The 18,013-nt window shown below is 39.5% G+C and overlaps 1 protein-coding gene across 1 annotated transcript in view; it reads right to left on the reverse strand.

Annotated features, from left to right (window-relative positions):
• The window catches only part of TTC7B (tetratricopeptide repeat domain 7B), a 154,915-nt gene that overhangs the window by 129,233 nt on the left and 7,669 nt on the right, over positions 1-18,013 (reverse strand). The window contains exons 2-3 of the mRNA XM_067295614.1: positions 8,384-8,538; positions 7,014-7,182 (exon numbers count right to left, since the gene is read on the reverse strand). Coding sequence (XP_067151715.1) covers positions 7,014-7,182; positions 8,384-8,538 — 324 coding nt within the window. The remainder of the gene's footprint in view (positions 1-7,013; positions 7,183-8,383; positions 8,539-18,013) is intronic.

The following is an 18,013-nucleotide window of genomic DNA, read 5'->3' on the forward strand; positions in this document are numbered from 1 at the left end:
CCAAACGCCTATATCTACAGACAATCTTCAGAATTATTTCTCTGCTTTTCTCTGCACAAAAATTATTTCTCTGCTTTTTAAGTGCCTCATAACACCCCCATCCATCCACCTCCCAAAAAGGCCAAAAAGACACAGGAAAAATCTCCATCAACTGTTAGGATGAAGAATCTCCTCTCTGGCTAGTGTTACACTCAATTAGTTTCTAGAAAAGGCATCAGAAAGAAGGACAATATCCTCTTTTCTTAGCATAGTTGAATTTAAGAGAAGCTGCTCTGGCGAGCCACTCTTATATGCAGACCACTCAGAGAATTAAGTAGGTTCTAGATGAAATCCAGAGCATCATAAGCACCACTTTACAGAATTGAAGACAGTATTTTACCATATATGCTCATATTGTAGTTATATTTTTGCATTATTATGGCTTTTCTAATACCATAGATATGCTAGTTCTTCAGAATATTTCAAAGTTCCTCAAAGTTAAAAAGAAAATGGAAATTACAAGTTTCTAATGGCAATAACCATCTTATCTTTTCTGAAGTAAACACTTATTAATCCATAGCAGTAGATAAAAGCCTAACAATATTTCAGGGTGGGTTTGTTACATTAGCTGAGATAAAGATGATGACGGGACCGGAGCATCTCTCATACGAGGAGAGGCTGGGACTGCTCAGCCTGGAGAAGAGAAGGCTCCAGGGGAATCTAATCAGTGTGTATAAATACCTGACGGGAAGGTGTAAGGACAGAGCCCAACTCTTCTCAGTGGTGCCCAGTGTCAGGACAGGAGGCAATGGGCACAGCCTGAACCCCAGGACATTTCATCTGAATAAGAAAAACCTCTTCTACTGTGAAGGTGGTCAAACACTGGAACAGGTTGCCCAGAGAGGTTGTGGAGTCTCCATCCTTGGAAATATTCAAAATCCAGCTGGACAGAGTCCTGGGCAACCTGCTCTAGCTGACCCTCCTTGTGCCAGGGGGTTGGGCCAGAGGATCTCCAGAGGTCCCTTCCAAGCCTAACCATTCTGCAACTGTCATTAAATGATTGGTCACACTTTTCCTCTAAATGTAACAGCATTCAAATCTTCTTATTTTCTTATGAGCACAAAATACTTAGCTATTTATTACCACAAAAGATCAGTATTGTCACAGATGCATTTGTTTCAAGAACTATGCGCCAGCCAACGCTTGTTCTACAGTACAGCCCTTTGCCTGACAAGCAGGTTCTAGCAAGGCTGAAAAAGCGCAAATGAGAGGTAAGAGCTGCGGAAAGGACTGATAACTGTAGATCTCAGAGTGAGTGAATCTCTGATGAATGCTCCACAAAGCAGAAGAAATACACACTAGTACATCGAGAGGTCATCAAAGTAGCTGCTTACTCAGGAGTTGGGTTAACTACTGAAGTTACATTGAATTGTTTTGCTGTAAATTGTCAGGATCATTCTTGCAATGATCTCTGAGGAAAAAGGATCAGGCTTCAATGTAACACCAGTTCTTCATACGGCATGAGAAAAGAAGCTAGAAGCTCAAATCACACACTAATTTTAAATTTGGCCCAACATTTTCTCCCTCTCTTCATCCTCCCAAAAGGCAAGAGTCTATAAAATTAAGACCAAGGAAAAAAAAAAAGAGAAACATTTTACGTCCTAAAGAATTCTGTTTTATTAAAAACCAAAAAATGTTCGTTCAGTGCCTGGATTTCAGGCACTGGAGCTAAAAGCAATGCTGAAGAAATCAAGTCTAACCCCCGGGTTCCTTCCCAGCCCCTGTTCAAGCAGGGGAGAAGGTGCAAAAATAGAGTGGGGAAATACAAGATTTTAATAAAGTTCTAAGTAGCTGGGGCACAGGCTCCCTAGCTGTGCTCTGCAAACTACTTGCTGACGGGCTGCCATGCCTACATAGCAATATAGGAGGAGGGAACTTAAGAGAAGGAAATTGAGTTCTTGACCCGTTGCTTAATGAGGCTAGAGATCTCTGGCATTATTACTAAAACAGCTTTCATTTAGCATTCTTCCATGAAGATCTGCTTGGTGTCTGCTGACAAAGGCTAGCAATGCAGAAGATCTCATTACAATCGTATATGATTAAAGTTAAGTGCATCATCTTTTGCTAACTGCAAAGCAGCTATTTACACTCACCTGACACTTTCATTGAACCTAATGGGCATTTGCATGTTTCTGTAAATAGAACTAATTAATAGCCAGTCATTTAACTTGGCAAATGCAACATTAAATTTGAATATGGGTCAGCAGCAGTAAAAACAGTCTAACCTTACTCAACATACATGATCTAAATATAAACACAGTTATTTGAACAGGCAATATGAGCTGTGAAATGGCCTGTAGCAATAAGGCTGCAATCCTGTAGTGTCACAGTCTGACTTACATACGACATCCCTCACATACTTAACAAGACCTTGTCACTGTAATGCAACACAGCCATCTTGTCAGATACCTGCACTGGTCTACTGATCTACTACAACATAGTAAATATGAACACTATTTCTTAACTAAAAATCAAAAGTTTACTAAGTTGCAGGTTTTAAGAAACATCAGACCTTTAAATTGCTGTTCTCATCTCTGAGCATCTGGAGAGAGATTCACTAATTTGTAATGAAAGTATTATAAATTCATATTTTAATCATGTCTTCTCACTTACATGGCAGTAACAGAATCATGTTACCTAAGATTTCAGTAAGCTTATTTCCCAGTTAAATATATACTTGTTACTTGAGTGTTACTGACAAGTTGCACCTCCCCAAATTAACACCTCAATATCCCCCCTCTGTGCAAGCATCTCATCTGTGCCTCCATAAGCAAACAAAAATTGCTTAGAAACATAAGAGCTACTGCCATGCACGGTATTTGAATAAGGCCTATGTGCACTTTCCATTATATTACCTCATTCATATACCACTGAAGACTTGTAGAAACTTAATTGCCCTGGTCCCAGAGGCCATATCCCTAGGAGAATATTAGCTTCAGCCATTATTAAAATGGATTCTAAATATGTGCTCCTATATGATAACAGTGCCATACCGAGGTTTTTTTCTAGTTGGTCTTGTAGGATAAGGAAGAAATATGGAAAGTTGGAGCTGAATTAGTATGTCTAACTTGAAAAAGAAAAAAGTCACCCATATGCACAGTCTTTAATTACTTCTTTATGGATTCATACTTTGTCTTATTTCCATTCTTCATAAGTTAAGACCTTCCTTCAGTCTCAGAATTGAGCATTGCCAGTTAATGTGATCTAGTAAAGAAAGTAAACAAATGGATACCAATGAGGAAAAAAATAACCTCTCCTAACAGGCCAATCTGATCTACTTATCAAAAGGTAGTCATTCCTAAGCAGACACTTAAATATCAAAGATGTACACCAGTCCAAAAGGTGCAAAACCCCTCCAAACTTTACTTTGAGCCAATATTTGCCAGCACAATCTCAAGTCTATCCTTCCCTCCTCCTCTCCGCCTCAACCCAGCCTTGTCTCTTCGCTTTGCTCTTGCTGCATACAACATCTCTAACAACAGATACCCATGCCTGAGCTACATGCTGCAGCAGAAGACACAAAATCTGCTTTTTTCTGAGCTGTTTCTTGAGACTTTAGATTACAGGTATAGGCCTACTATCTTAAAGGCTGCTGCAGACAAAGGAGAGGCAGCAGCTTCAGGGAGCTGGCTCCAGCTCCGCACCCACACCTGCTTTCTGGCCAACACTCCACCACAGCCAAGCCAGACAAACTGGCCCATCTCCCCAACATCCTCCTTTTACGCCCATTTTTCTTTCCCTGCTCACACTCCCTTGAAACAAGCTGGCACCTCCATCCACAGACATCTCACTACTGAAAATTGTTTTACCAGGTGCTTTTCCTCCACTGTAAAGCGTCAAATGTAGTTAAACAGGTTCTCCCACCCCCCTTCTACCAAACTGATCCAAATACTCTCCACAAAAACCTAAGAATATTTAAGTGGTCCTTTAATTTGGAAAGCTCCAGTTTTTCATTTCTATGTTTTATATGACATTTAAAAATTACCCTTCTCACTTTCTTCAAGCAAATCTTTGAATCTAAGACAATTCTGTATTTAATATCAAAACTATGATTTTATTAATATTCTATTTCCACACACCACATTCTACATACACACAGAGTCATCACTTAAGTACAGCATCAAAATTTGCCCCCCCCTTTTTTCTTTTTCTTTTTTTTTCTTTTTTTTTTTTTTTAAAGGTGTCTATACAGAAAATACTTGATCTATGCCAGAATTGGCTCTGTGGACCAAAAGAAGGAAAAAAAAGGAGTAAGGTCAGAAAAAGAGACTGTCCTTCACTACACATCTATTTTTAAGTTGTGAATTTGAGGAAGCAGTGAAGAACAGCAGAAAGACACCAGAACTGCACTCCACTCAGTTCACTGTGTGGCAATGACCTTCTCTCAACTTCCGAGGGAGGGATATCTAAATAGCGTTGAATCCTGGCCTCTGCTAAACAAGTTTTGGAGGCTCTGCCTCATGCCTACGCACTTGGCTAATCTCCTTTATGCTATTTAAGTGGACATAGCGGGGAATATCTTTTCATCAGACCACTCTTAAAGCTTTTTCTAGTCAATATAAAGCATAAGACATCACCACTAACAGTGGCTTTTCAAGCTTCTGCTGCCAGAAGCTCGAAGAAAACTTATCCTGTTCCTTGTTCTTTTCTGAAGCATTTCTTTGCTCACCATTACAGACTCCTGCCCATTAGCTGCTTGGTCAGATGAAATAAGGCAGCTCCTCTGTCATCACATTAACAGTTTTGATCCTTTTCCCTAGGAGCAGTGAAAGACAGGAAACACTTTCCAGCAGCTCTGTGGGTCCTGAGGCCTCTGTGATTCACAACTTAATGCAACTGCACATTACAGGCTCCCAAAGAGCCAAAGGGAACAGAAAAGATTTCAAAGACAGTTTGCTAGGATTTTTCTCAGAATTTTCAGTCATTTAACAATCATTTAATCTTCCTTGCTAGATTTAAATGGTTTTGAATCCTTTGAGTGACTTATTATCAGTCAATATTATGTCTCACTTATATCCTTCTAAACATGCTGTCCTCAGCACTGAGACCTAAAAGCATCCTTTTACAACGTATATGTGTACCCTTTGTTATGTAATAAAAAATGTTCAGGTTCTCTTAGTGAATGCATTGCAGCCAGTAGATGGCTTTTGTTCGTTAGTTTGATGACAGAATTATTCTAAGTTGAAGACTGGGGGTGTGTGAAAACACTACATTTCACATTCTGAATGGAGAGCCAGAATCTTCTGATGTCGACTATTTTATTTAAGGAACATCTTTCAGTGAGGTTTACAAACAACCAACTTGATGGACACTTCATTCAGACATGCTCACTCTGGGGACTCCAAAGAGACAGTAATAAGTTTCCCGTTTGGATTTTTTGTCAAGTCTGACTTTACAGCAACATAAATTTATAAATATACATACATACGTACACACGCACATACACCCCCACCCACACACCCCCCCACCACAGTTCAGCAAGCGTTTTGGGATCTCACTTCCTCTGCCAGGCTCTGATTCCATTTCCTCTCCCCACAATTAAAACACATTTTGTATGTTCACAAACAAGAAGAAAATGGGATACACATGTAGAAAGCCGATCATTTGTAAAGGCTAGTTTAGGGTTACAGTGTAACATGTTCACTTAAGTGCCATGTAACAACTGCAGAAGAATCAACACAACCACTGAGGCATCCTGCTCAAGCTACCACCTCTGTTACAGAGCGAAACCTCCGAGCGAGAAGGTAAGCATTTGGAGGTGTTCCTATTTTAAATAAGGAAAAAACTTTTCCAACTAAGACACAACAACCATCAGTTACCTGCCCTGTCCCTTGTCTGAGGTAAGCTCATCATGATCAGGCCACTACACAACAGAGGTGGATTTGCCCCAAAACTGGACTGAAATGAGGCAACTGAAACATAGGCATTTTTACTGCCTCTCTGCTGACTGCTGCTCTAAACATTCATTGGCTGGGCTGATGCTTGCAAACAGGCAGTGCAGAAAATTTCTCATTTCTTAGTGATCATCAAATGATCACTATGATGATTTGTTCAAGACCACCAAAGAAACAGAGTCTAAATACTCAGAAAAGTCATATCCTTATATAACTGATGTTATCCTTGAATCTGCAAGCAGAAAGTTTCCAGTGAAACACAAAATTCCTGTAAAAACAGCTCGTATTTAGTTGGGTAGTAACTACAAGCCTCCAATCACCTCTGAAGAAACCCATGGCATATAAACTGACACTTTCCTCAAAGCACTGACCCAGCTCACAGTCCATTAATGAGTTTTCTAAACTGAAGTGGCACTGCCACCTTAAGACACAAGGCCAGCATTACAATTTTCACTGTACTAGACCATTCAGAAAAACAAACACAATAACTAAAATTTTAAACTTGTCACTTTCTGAACATAAAAAAAAAAATTAATGTAAGATGAAACCAAAAATAAAACCCCACAAGAAAAGCATTGCTTTAAGTAACTTGGTTGAGCAAAACAGTAATAACAATATTAAACAAGTAGCAATTTAAGTTTAGCTTAAGCATTTTAATATTTTGTAAAAGGTGCAGTAAATCAAGATTCTTCAGTTCTGTCTACAGCTACTGCAATACATGTGTACCACATTGCACTACTCTTGCAACTCTTAACTTTCAGGAATCAAGGTAATACTGTTAGTATCTAGCCACACATATCATAACATTTAGATATTGAAGGACTTTTAAATACACACATTACAAAATTTTATTGGGTGGTGGCAGGGTTAAAACGGAAATACTAATAGAGGTTAAGAGTCTTGCCAACCTAGCACAAACTCTGAATAATTTAAAGAAGCCAAGAAATCCTCTTATTTATTCACAAATTCAATATTTTGGCACCCTGTTGATGCTATACAAGCCAACAATTTCTTTAACTTCTGGCAATTAACTTTTAAAAAATTACTTACTCACTAATATATTGGAAAGAGCAATCTTACCCTTAGTAGAATATGCTTCCGCAATCATTCTTAGCCTATATGGTGGCACTGCAGCTAGCTGCAAATCATCTACTCCAACTCTGGCATAGGCGTTCAGAGCTTCTTTGTAATCACCTTCCACATAGTTTAACTTGGCCATAATTAGGTTAGCTTCTTGTAAGAATTCTGGCTAGAAGGAAGAGGAATAAGAAAGCTTTTTTTTCCTGAGACAACACACCTAACTGACAATGCTTTGGTCCCTTTTCTTTATACATTCACTATAGAAACCCCCAGTATATCTCTTGTAATCACAGAGCAACAAACCACTAAAATTCTATCTTTATGTAATATTTGGGAAGCTTGGGGTGGGAGGTGAACCCATAAAATGGTACTCCACCATGCTACTGAACAGTAATTTTATTCTCATTTTATTAGTCATTTTACATCTTCACATATTTATCTATACATGCAGCAGAAGTACCTCTCGGTCAGGATCCAGATTTGCTAGGTAACAAACTATTTAAAGGCTGCAAATCATTACAACCCCTCCAGTGATTTTTTTCCAACACCACAAGCACAGATCACAACAGACTTTAAACTTAATAATGTATGCTCCATAGCCTATATATTTTATTTGCACAGTTTCAAAGTGTCAGGGCAGAGGAATGTCTTGAAGATTAATGGGAGGAGAAAGTAATACTCTCACAGATCACTGGAAGTGCAACATGGGAAGTTAGAGATGACTGTAAAACAAGGTTCTTCTTGTCTCTCAAAAGAGGCAGATATGAGTACAGACAAGATAAAGTGATGTAGTAGCTTACAACAATGATTAAGCAAAGAAGAACCAGAATGGTTAAGAATATCAAAAGATGAAGAGAAAATCCCTCTCAAGTATTTACCTTTTTCTGTCCCCAACCCTAACTTAAAGAAACCTTTCCTGAATAGTTATGAGACTATTTCAGAAATTTGTGACATATTTTGCATTTCTGTAACATTTTCCATGTAACTACATTGTCTTTGCAGTACATCATATGCACCAAATAAAACTTCCATAAAACATGCTTCAAGTACTTTACTTAAGCACCTCTGAAGTCAATAACAATTTTCTTGTTCTTCTAATGAAAGAAAATTTAAGAAATTTATCTGAAGAAAATAAATTTAATAAATTTATCTGAATTTTTCTAATCTTATATGATTTATCCTTCATAAATTCATGAAGGAACAAAAAACCATGAAACAGCATATCACTGATGTTCTTGGAATAATACCAAATTAAAAATAATAATGGAAAAAAAAACACAAAACAATAACTTTCTGAACTTTTCCATAATTAGTAAACTTCTCTAGTTAATCTTAACTTTTCTAATTCTTGCCCAGACTTACTTACATACCTTTAGGTTTCCTCTGTCAAGTGCTGCAGTGAGATGTTTCCTGACTTCAGTCAGCTTTGGCCGGGGGCCCCGCGGGCTACTGCTCTGTTTAAGAGCATTTTCCTTCAAAAATTGTTCTAGTTTGGACTCCCCAAGAAGAAGTTCTGCCATGTCATCTGTAAAATAAAACCAAACACATGAAAGATCAGAAATCATCTTATTTCACTAACATTTCAGTGGAGGCAACCCTTTGCAGATCTGAATTTTAAATATAAGCTAATCAATATAAACACAGAGTTAATTATTCAGAATTAACACAACCGTCCTGGTACTTTGTTCTACTTTTCAATTTATCATTTGCCTGCCTATCATTGTAGAAGCAAGTCTCCGATATTCTAAGCTATAATGGATTGGAGTATCAACTGGAAACCGGTATACTTCCCTTCTCCCTCAAAAAACGCAATTCAAAAGCCTTAACATATCTTGTAGCTTTCCAGTTGTGACAAGGGACACTTCTAATATTCATATTACCAAAGAATGTGTGTCTGTTTCATAAAATGCCTAATGTAGTTTCAAGTATGAATACCTAGAGATATTGGATTAATTTGTCCAAAGAGTTATATGTTGCGTGTCCCTCAGTACAGCTTTGATCATCATTCAGATCTGGGCTGTAACTACACAGATATTGCCCAGACCTTGTTACGGTTCCAGTCATGTGAAGTCTTCTGTAGGAAATTCAGTTTCTAGTCATTCTCCCAGTTTCTTGAGAGGCATACCACCACTTCTCAGATGTGAAGGCAGAATGTAATACTGCGTTACTCAGCAAAGCTGGAGCGAGCACACGTTTGCTGAAATTCAAGAAACTGGTCATCCTTTACCTTGCCCTTATCCAGGACCACCAGACTTACTTACTGAGATCTGTTGAGTAGCTTTCCTGGTGATAGAGACAGCAGTGAGAGATATCACCTCACTATCTGGGATTTGAAAATACCAGATCATGTCTTGCAACCAATGACTGAATAACTTGAATTTGAATTAAAAATAAATTAATTAATTTTAAAAGGGGAAATACAAAAAGCTGACAACCAAAAAGGTACTGACAGCCCTAACCTTTAGCAGTGTCCTTAGAGATTAAGGGAAGGGAAAGAAAGACCAAAAATATGTGGAACTCAATATTACTATAGAGGAAAACTCTTCTTTCGGGAATTATAAACACGTCAGCATTATCTCATCTCTAACTGCAGCAAATTACAGTTCTGAGTCAGTTGGACTAGTACATCTAACCTACATACAATGCCATTAAACAGTAAGCTATAAAAGCTAATGCTGTCCTGTAGTATGTCCTACCAACTCAAAGGACAAAAGCCTTGAAAAATTTTTCCTTGAAACTTCAAGCTAACTGCTGAATCCTAAATCATGCTTTCTTGAAAAGGGAGTTTAGAGACCAAATAGCAAAGACATTAAAGGAATTACCTAGTGTTCTGTTTATGTTTTTAAATTTGATATTCTGGGAATGACATTTATGGTGATCTGGACATTTATTTGTTCTCATCTACTATCCACTAACGTTTTACTTTTTAAACTATACTGCAAAAAGAAAAAGATCTCAGCTCCTAGACGAAGACAAGACAAGACAGAGATACTGCCTGGTTACTGCTCCGCTTGATTTTCTGGCTGGACACAGTTGTCCAATTTGTCGGTCCCAGATTTGCAGTGACAATTCCATTCAGTTGGCCACCAAATAAAAGTTTATCCAGATAGATTAGCTACGGTCATCTCATATCTAGATCAGACAATATTAATCTTAAGTGTCACTTTGGACATGTACCTTCTTCTTTTAAGAGCACCTTTACAACTCTTCACGCATGCTTCATTTTGCCCAAACTGTGCCCCTCTTTACCCTTATGAAAACAATGCATTGCAGATACAGTTTGTATCTGGTCTAAACTTTTTGCAGTCAAAAAATTTTGGTCCCCTGAAAGATAAAGAAGGGGAAATAAAACATTTTCCTAGTGAACCATTACTTTACAGACACTAAGAAACTGTGACACTCAGCATCCTTCAAATACACATTAAAGGCACAGAATTTTCAGTCCAAAGTAAAATATTACTACTACTCAGTAATATAGCTACAGTATATTAATAAAACTTCTATTATGGGCTAGATGAGTGGACAGTGAGGTGGATTGAGAACTGGCTGAATGGCAGAGCTCAGAGAGTTGTGATCAGCGGCGCAGAGTCTAGTTGGAGGCCTGCAGCTAGCGGTGTCCCCCAGGGGTCAGTACTGGGTCCAGTCTTGTTCAACTTCTTCATCAATGACCTGGATGAAGGGACAGAGCGCACCCTCAGCAAGTTTGCCGAGGATACAAAACTGGGAGGAGTGGCGGATACACCAGAGGGCTGTGCTGCCATTCAGAGAGACCTGGACAGGCTGGAGAGGTGGGCGGAGAGGAACCTCATGAAGTTCAACAAAGGCAAGTGCAGGGTCCTGCACCTAGGGAGGAATAACCCCATGCACCAGTACAGGTTGGGGGTTGACCTGCTGGAAAGCAGCTCTGCAGAGAAGGACCTGGGAGTGCTGGTGGACACCAAGTTAAGCATGAGGCAGCAAGGTGCCCTTGTGGCCAAGAAGGCCAATGGTATCCTGGGGTGCATCAGGAAGAGTGTTGCCAGCAGGTCGAGGGAGGTGATTCTCCCTCTCTACTCAGCCCTGGTGAGGCCCCATCTGGAGTACTGTGTCCAGTTCTGGGCTCCCCAGTACAAGAGGGATGTGGCACTACTGGAGCGAGACCAGCGGAGGGCTACAAAGATGATTAGGGGACTGGAACATCTCTCTTATGAGGAAAGGCTAAGAGAGCTGGGCCTGTTTAGCCTGGAGAAGAGAAGACTGAGAGGGGATCTTATCAATGCATATAAATATCTAAAGGGAGGGGGTCAAGAGGATGGGACCAGACTATTTTCAGTGGTGCCCAGTGACAGGACAAGAGACAACGGGCACAAACTGAAACACAGGAAGTTCCATCTGAACATGAGGAAACACTTTTTCACTGTGAGGGCGACAGAGCACTGGAACAGGTTGCCCAGAGAGGCTGTGGAGTCTCCTCTGGAGATATTCAAAATCCGCCTGGACGCGATCCTGTGCAACGTGCTCTAGGTGACCCTGCTTGAGCAGGGGGGTTGGACTAGATGATCTCCAGAGGTCCCTTCCAACCTCAGCGATTCTGTGATTATCCACTAATCTCCAACTTGCTAACCAAAAAACATTGCTTTTATTTGCCTATTCAGCACTCATGTGGCAAAACTGATAGCTACTTAGTTGTTCTAACAAGCAAACCATACAGTTCAATGTGCATCTGCAAATCCATCATAGAACTTGCACATTCCTTAAGCAAGAAGTTCATCATTTTAAAGTTTGACTGAAACATTTTCATTTTATCAAGTATCTTCAGGACTACAGTACAGTTTAACAGAATAAATAACTGAAGTCAAACTGATGTTCTAAAAAATGTAAAGACTCAAAATTTGTACACTACAGTATTTTAAATATAGCTTACAGCATACGGCATTGTAGGTTAACTAATTTCCTTGCACACTGGGAATTTAATGTTTTTGAACAGAACTAGAATGAGAGGGTTCTCTAGTAGGAAAGAATTTTTTGGTAATGCACAAGAAACCCATCGTCAACTGCAGCAGGAGATGAGGGAGTTAAAGAAGATTTTAGTACTTGCTCCATCTATCAGGACTGAGCACATTTATGACATTCACAAGACTTAATATGGTTTACAGAGTCTTTCTTGTGTTTAGAAAACAAGGAGGAAAAAAAAAAATCTTTCCTACTGTATGAGCTTTGCCTATATATTATCAGAGTACATTAGAAAACAGGGAAAGGGACAGTAGATGCTCCCAACACAAGCAACATCAGGTTTTGAAATCCCTTGTCCACAGACTCCACTGCTCCACTTCCTCGTAGCAGCAGCAGCAGCCGCTGCCAATTCTGGTAGCTGTGGCCAACCACACTCTCCTAGGAAAGGGCCCAAGCGGGAGATCCTGAACTGCCTCTCACTCCAAGACACAGCCCAGTACTCCATAGCAAACTGAGCCTGCCAGAGTTGAGGTTGTTTGAAGGGGAACAACCATTCTTTCCTCCCTGGAGGAGGACAACAGAGACAGATAGAAACATCACCTCTACTGCATTCACCTCATAGTCCTGGACCATACTATTCTCAGCTGTACACAGATGCTATTTTTAATTTGTCAGGTAATCAAAGCTTTGTAAGGGTAAGTAATCCCCAAACCAACCTATCATTGTAAGTTTCTCTAATATATTACTCCTGAAATTTTTAATTCTCTGAGGAAATAAAAGCAGAGAAGGACCCAGTTTGTTCCCATATATTCACGGTAATGCAAATGTATTTCCAGGAATTTTTGAAGCAATTTAAAACAATATTTTTTTACTCTTTCATTAAAGTCTGTTCAGATAGAAAGAAAAAGTAAAAGATATTTCAAAGTACTAAGTGGGAAAAAAAACAGACTAGCAATACAGAAAGAGCAAATAGGGAAAAATCAGCTCCATACTACTGACCTTTTGAACAGAATAAGTACAGGCTGGAAGGAAACTTTGGAGGTGGTCTGGTCCAGCTCCCTGCTCAAAGCAGGGCTGACTTCAGTGTTAAAGCAGGCAGCTCAGGATCATACCCAGTTGAGTTTTGAGTATTTCCATGGATGGAGATCACACAACCTCTCTGAACAATCTGCTCCAATATTTGACTGCTCTCTTTGTGAATTTTTTTTTCTCCTCTCCATTCAATCAACATTTCTCAGGTTGCAATCTGTGTTCATTGCCTCCAACCCTTTCACTGTGCACTTCTGGGAAGAGGCCACCTTCATCTCCAATGGGAGGGCGTAGAAAAGACAACAGTAGGACCCCCTTCTCAGCCTTCTCTTTTTAAGACTGAATAAATGCAGGTCTGATAACTGGTCCTCTTAAGTCATGTGCTCCAGCCTCCTGATCATCTTGGTGACCCTCCCCAGGACTCGCTCTACTATATCAATTTCTCTCTTGTGCTGGGGAGTCCAAAACTGAATGCAGTACTCCAGATGAGGTGTCACAAGTAACAAACAGCAGGTAATAATTTCCCTCAACATACTGACTGCAGTCTTGCTAATAGAGCACAGTACATGGTCGGCCTTCATTGCCACAAGTGTGTGCTGCCAATTCACATTCCCTTTTTTGTCCACCAGGGCCTCCAGATACTGCAAAGCTGCTTTCTAGACAGTTGACCCCCAGCCTGTATGGTTACAAAGAGTTATTCCATCTCAGGTGTGGACCTTGGCATTTGCCTTTGCTGAACTTCATGAATTTTCTGTTAGCCCATTTCTCCAGCCTGTCGAGATCCCTCTGAACAACAGCCCTACACTCCCCCCATTTTTGTATCACCCACAAAAATCACTGAGGGTGCATTCTCAGTGTCCAGGTGACTGAGAAAGGTATCAAACAGCATCAGCCCCAGTATCAACGCCTAAGAAGTACTACTCTTAACAGGCCACAGTTGGACTTTGTACCACTGACCACAATCCTCTGAGCCCAGCAGTCCAGCCAGTTTGGTATACCCATGTCAGATGATCCCAATCACCTTTTTATTCTTCCAACTAGCTCCATGTAGACACAGTTTCCAGGATGATTTGCTCCCTAATCTTCCCAGGGCTTGAAGTTAGGCTGATCAGCCTATAGTTCCCTGGATCCTCTGTCTTGACCTTCTTGAAAATGGGCATGATGTTTGCCATTTTCTAGTCACCAGGAATCTCCTTTGATGATCATGACGTTTCAAAGATGAGAGAGTGGCCTTGCAACAACATTGGCCAAATCCTTCAGCACTCTCACATGTAACCCATCTGGGTCCTGTGGAGTCATGTATGCCACTCACTGTGCCTAACTCAGTCTTCCTCTATTAGGGATAATGCTTCACTCCACAAGACTCCGCCAGTGCTGAGGAACCTGGGAGGCCTGAGAACAGGCAAAGAGGTACTGAGTACGTCAGCCTTTGTCACTTGTTCTTCAAACCCCACAGAGCAGCAAGCCCATGTTTTCCTTAGCCTTCCTTTTGCCATCATTATTCTTTTTTTATTGGGCTTTTTCATTGTCCTTCCCATCTCTCACGAGTTTCAACCCCAGCTGAGCTTTGGCTTTTCTAATTCAACCCCATTAATGCTCAGGCAATGTCTCTGTCTCTCCAAGGCAGTCCCTCAAGTCACACACACTAACCCACCACATCTCTAATCTCAGTGAGATCACTGCTCCACAGCTGCACACAGGTTTCTAATTTCTCCATTATCTATAAAAAAATATACCTTATGACTCATACCTTAAGTATGCCAGCATGGAGCAATTTTCCATCAATATCAACAGATTTTCTGCAAGCACTGATACAATATACTAAAAAGCACAAATGGTAAAGACAGTTGTCACTTTCTGCAATAAGACAAATTTTCCAAGAGAATCAATATGCTAACATAAGATATATTTTTTAAAGATACTCAGCATTTATTTTTTTACAGTTTGTTTTCTGCAGCTTCTTTCTTTTCCTTCAAACAGAATTCTTAGTGTGATTGATAAAAATCAACAATTTGCCTAGCTTCAGTTTCTAGCTGCAAACTAGAAAAAAGTATTAAGGACCAAATCTAACCCTGACATTTTATACCAGATCCCCTTTGGACAGTCTTATTCTAAATTCCACATTTCACTAGCTACTGTATTATTATAAACAGATAGTAAAGTTGAGTATTATAACCAGAGTTACCCTGTTCAAAGATACCTTTAGCATATCCCTCCGTAGGGTTATACTTTCTCTGCCTGTTCCACCTCCCTGAAAATCAGAGTATAAACTGCATACACAGAAAAGATAGCTGTTTTTACATACCAGTGCAATTTAGGTTAGTCTCATTTTCGTACCATGGTAGGTGTAAGGAGTTTATATGCACCGTGTGAAAGTGTCTCAGAGATCAGTGGCCAGCTATAAACTTATAAAACTGTGCTTCAGAAAACGTTCACAGGATTCAGTTATTTGCCTTGCAAAGAATAGGTCACTGAGGGGTCCTTTCAGCGCAGGCATTTTGCTAAGAACATTCAGAATGCTCCAGAGAAAATCCTGAGTATGTGATTTCTGTTTACAAGCCTCCTGACACTTTAAAAAAGCAAGAAAAAAAAATAAGAGTAGGCATTAAAAATAATACTTGAGTTTCAGCACAGTAATGTTCTCCTTGGGAGAGAAACAATGAAGATGAATTTTTTTAATTATATTTTTAAAGCTAAGTGGTGACTTAAAAATGGATGAAAATGTCTATTCACTCTAAGTTTTAAGGGATGCGCGAGTAGATGCTCCAACTCTGATCTATATCCATCTGAAACAAAATATTTCATTTAACAAATATTCCTCTTTCCTTTTATTCAGTTTAACACTTTGCTGAGCAAACTTCGTTTCTGAAGAATACTGAGGAACTGCAAACGTCAAGCACAGTAAGGAATCCAAATGACATGAAAAGAAAAAGAAAAATGAAGTGCAAAAACAGTATTTACAATCAAAACAGTAACGTCTACAATTGACATTCTTTAACACTCCAGAAAGTCAGAAGCATGTTGTCTGGTAGTAAATTTATTTTACAAAATTCCTCACCCCTCCCCTCTCAAAAAGGAGGGAAGAACATCACCAAATTGCTGAAACTTAAGTGGAAGAATGACACTTGCAGCCTGGGAGATGCTGAACTACTGCCACAGTATGTTGATAGTCAGAAGTCCCACAAATAAGAACTAAATTCCCCCACTTTTCTTCATGCAGAACTGAAATAAGCAATATATCTACTAGTTTCAGCCTTACTATAACCCCTATTCAACCAATTCAACAAGTAGCTGAACTAGGCATCCACAAATTGGAGGGAATTTGGAGCATTTATGACCACTAATCAAAGAACTATTAAGCATTTTCTGAAGTCCATTACTATAGGTTTCCCAGACAATTTATGCATATGCTTATAGCTTAAGCAAATTACTTCCACAGCATCACTGCTAGAGAAATTTATTTTATGAGGGCACAGAACAGAAAGAACAGAAAAATGCAACAGCTGTTTAAAAATAAATTATTTTTATAGCTCTTTATTTGCTGAAGCTCCCAGCTTCACTTGTAAAACACTAAGATCATCAGAACCATAAATAATCAAAATAAGCAGCCACATAGCATCATCCAAATTATTGATAAATGTATGTTTGAATTAAACTTGACTCATTCAATCACACACAATGTAAAAAAATAAAATAAATAAGAATGCAGGTTGTATCTACAACACTGGGAAGCATGATGTGTGGCAAACAGGATCATCATCATCTTTGAGTGTTTTAACTGGAAACAGCAAGTATGTTTCTATATTTGATTGCAAAAGGTCTACTAAATGCCTCCATAGTTCTAGTAGCCACACTGAAGGAGAATGATCAGAAATTAGCTTTTATCCATTTACATTTTGTTCAAATCAAACAGAAGATCAAACAGTGGCTTAGAGAACAAGAAAAGCACACACTGTGGTAGGCAGGAATCCTTTTCAGTCTTCCTTCTTTCCCTGGCTTGTCTCAAAGGGCAAACCGGTTTTCCTATCACTACTGACCACAAAAGAGCCTCGAGCCAATTTCAGTGGAAGGCAAAACAAAACCATGTCATGGGGACAGTGGCTTGGGATCTTGCTCTACCTAAGAGCTACATTGCAGCACCTGAAGTTAACAAATTTGACAAACAATGACACCAGAATCCAACTTCTGTTCTCTGAAGTCAAGGGGGAAAAAAAAAGAGGATAAGCTGATAAAAAAGAAAAAACAATAAGAGACTGAAGAAACACTGACTCTGCCTGACTTTTCATACATGTGAAACACTTTCTTTCTCCTTATCCTCACCATCTAGAAGTCTTGGTTCTCACCTTCATGCTCTGGACAGCTCTCAGTATTAATCAAGCACTCAGTATGAGTCATTGATTCATTCTCAGGCCAAAACAGTGATTTTTTTCTTTTTCTTTTCTTTTCTTTTTTTTTTTTGTCTAGGGGCTGACTGAATGCCCAAAGCTCAGATGAAACCACAGGGATGAGCCTCTGTTCCCCAGAAGAGGGGATCTTGGAGTATCTTACCACCTCCCAAAGCCAGTCACTCCCCAAAGAGTCTCCTCGTCCTCCCTTCTTCTCACTAGCTCCACTAGTGAGGCCACAAGTAAATTCTTGCAAGGCAACAGCCCACACCTGTAGAGAGGATCATCTTGGGTACGTAACTACCAGTTTTAAGACAGAAAGCATCTCTTAGCAGCTGATTTTTTTTCTTTTATCAGCTGTTCACTCTCCTTAAACCAGGCCTTAGAGCAATCTAAATAGAGCCTTGATTAAAGCACAGCAGTTTCTCCCAGTTAAGGTAAAGAGACCATAATTAAATAGTAGAAAGAAAAACAGAAGTGTGGCTGGAAGATGAGCCCAGACAAATCTGAATTTGAAGTAAGGCACATTTGAAAATAAGCATCAACTTGTTCACATAATTAACTGCAGAAGAAATAGGGAAGGGTGTGGAAATTGTTGATGCTTTCCTATCTTGGTCACCCTTCCCTAAGTTTTACTGAGAGAAAACAAGCTAC

Source organism: Apteryx mantelli, chromosome 4 (genome assembly GCF_036417845.1).
Source record: "Apteryx mantelli isolate bAptMan1 chromosome 4, bAptMan1.hap1, whole genome shotgun sequence".
NCBI classification, from domain to species: domain Eukaryota; kingdom Metazoa; phylum Chordata; class Aves; order Apterygiformes; family Apterygidae; genus Apteryx; species Apteryx mantelli.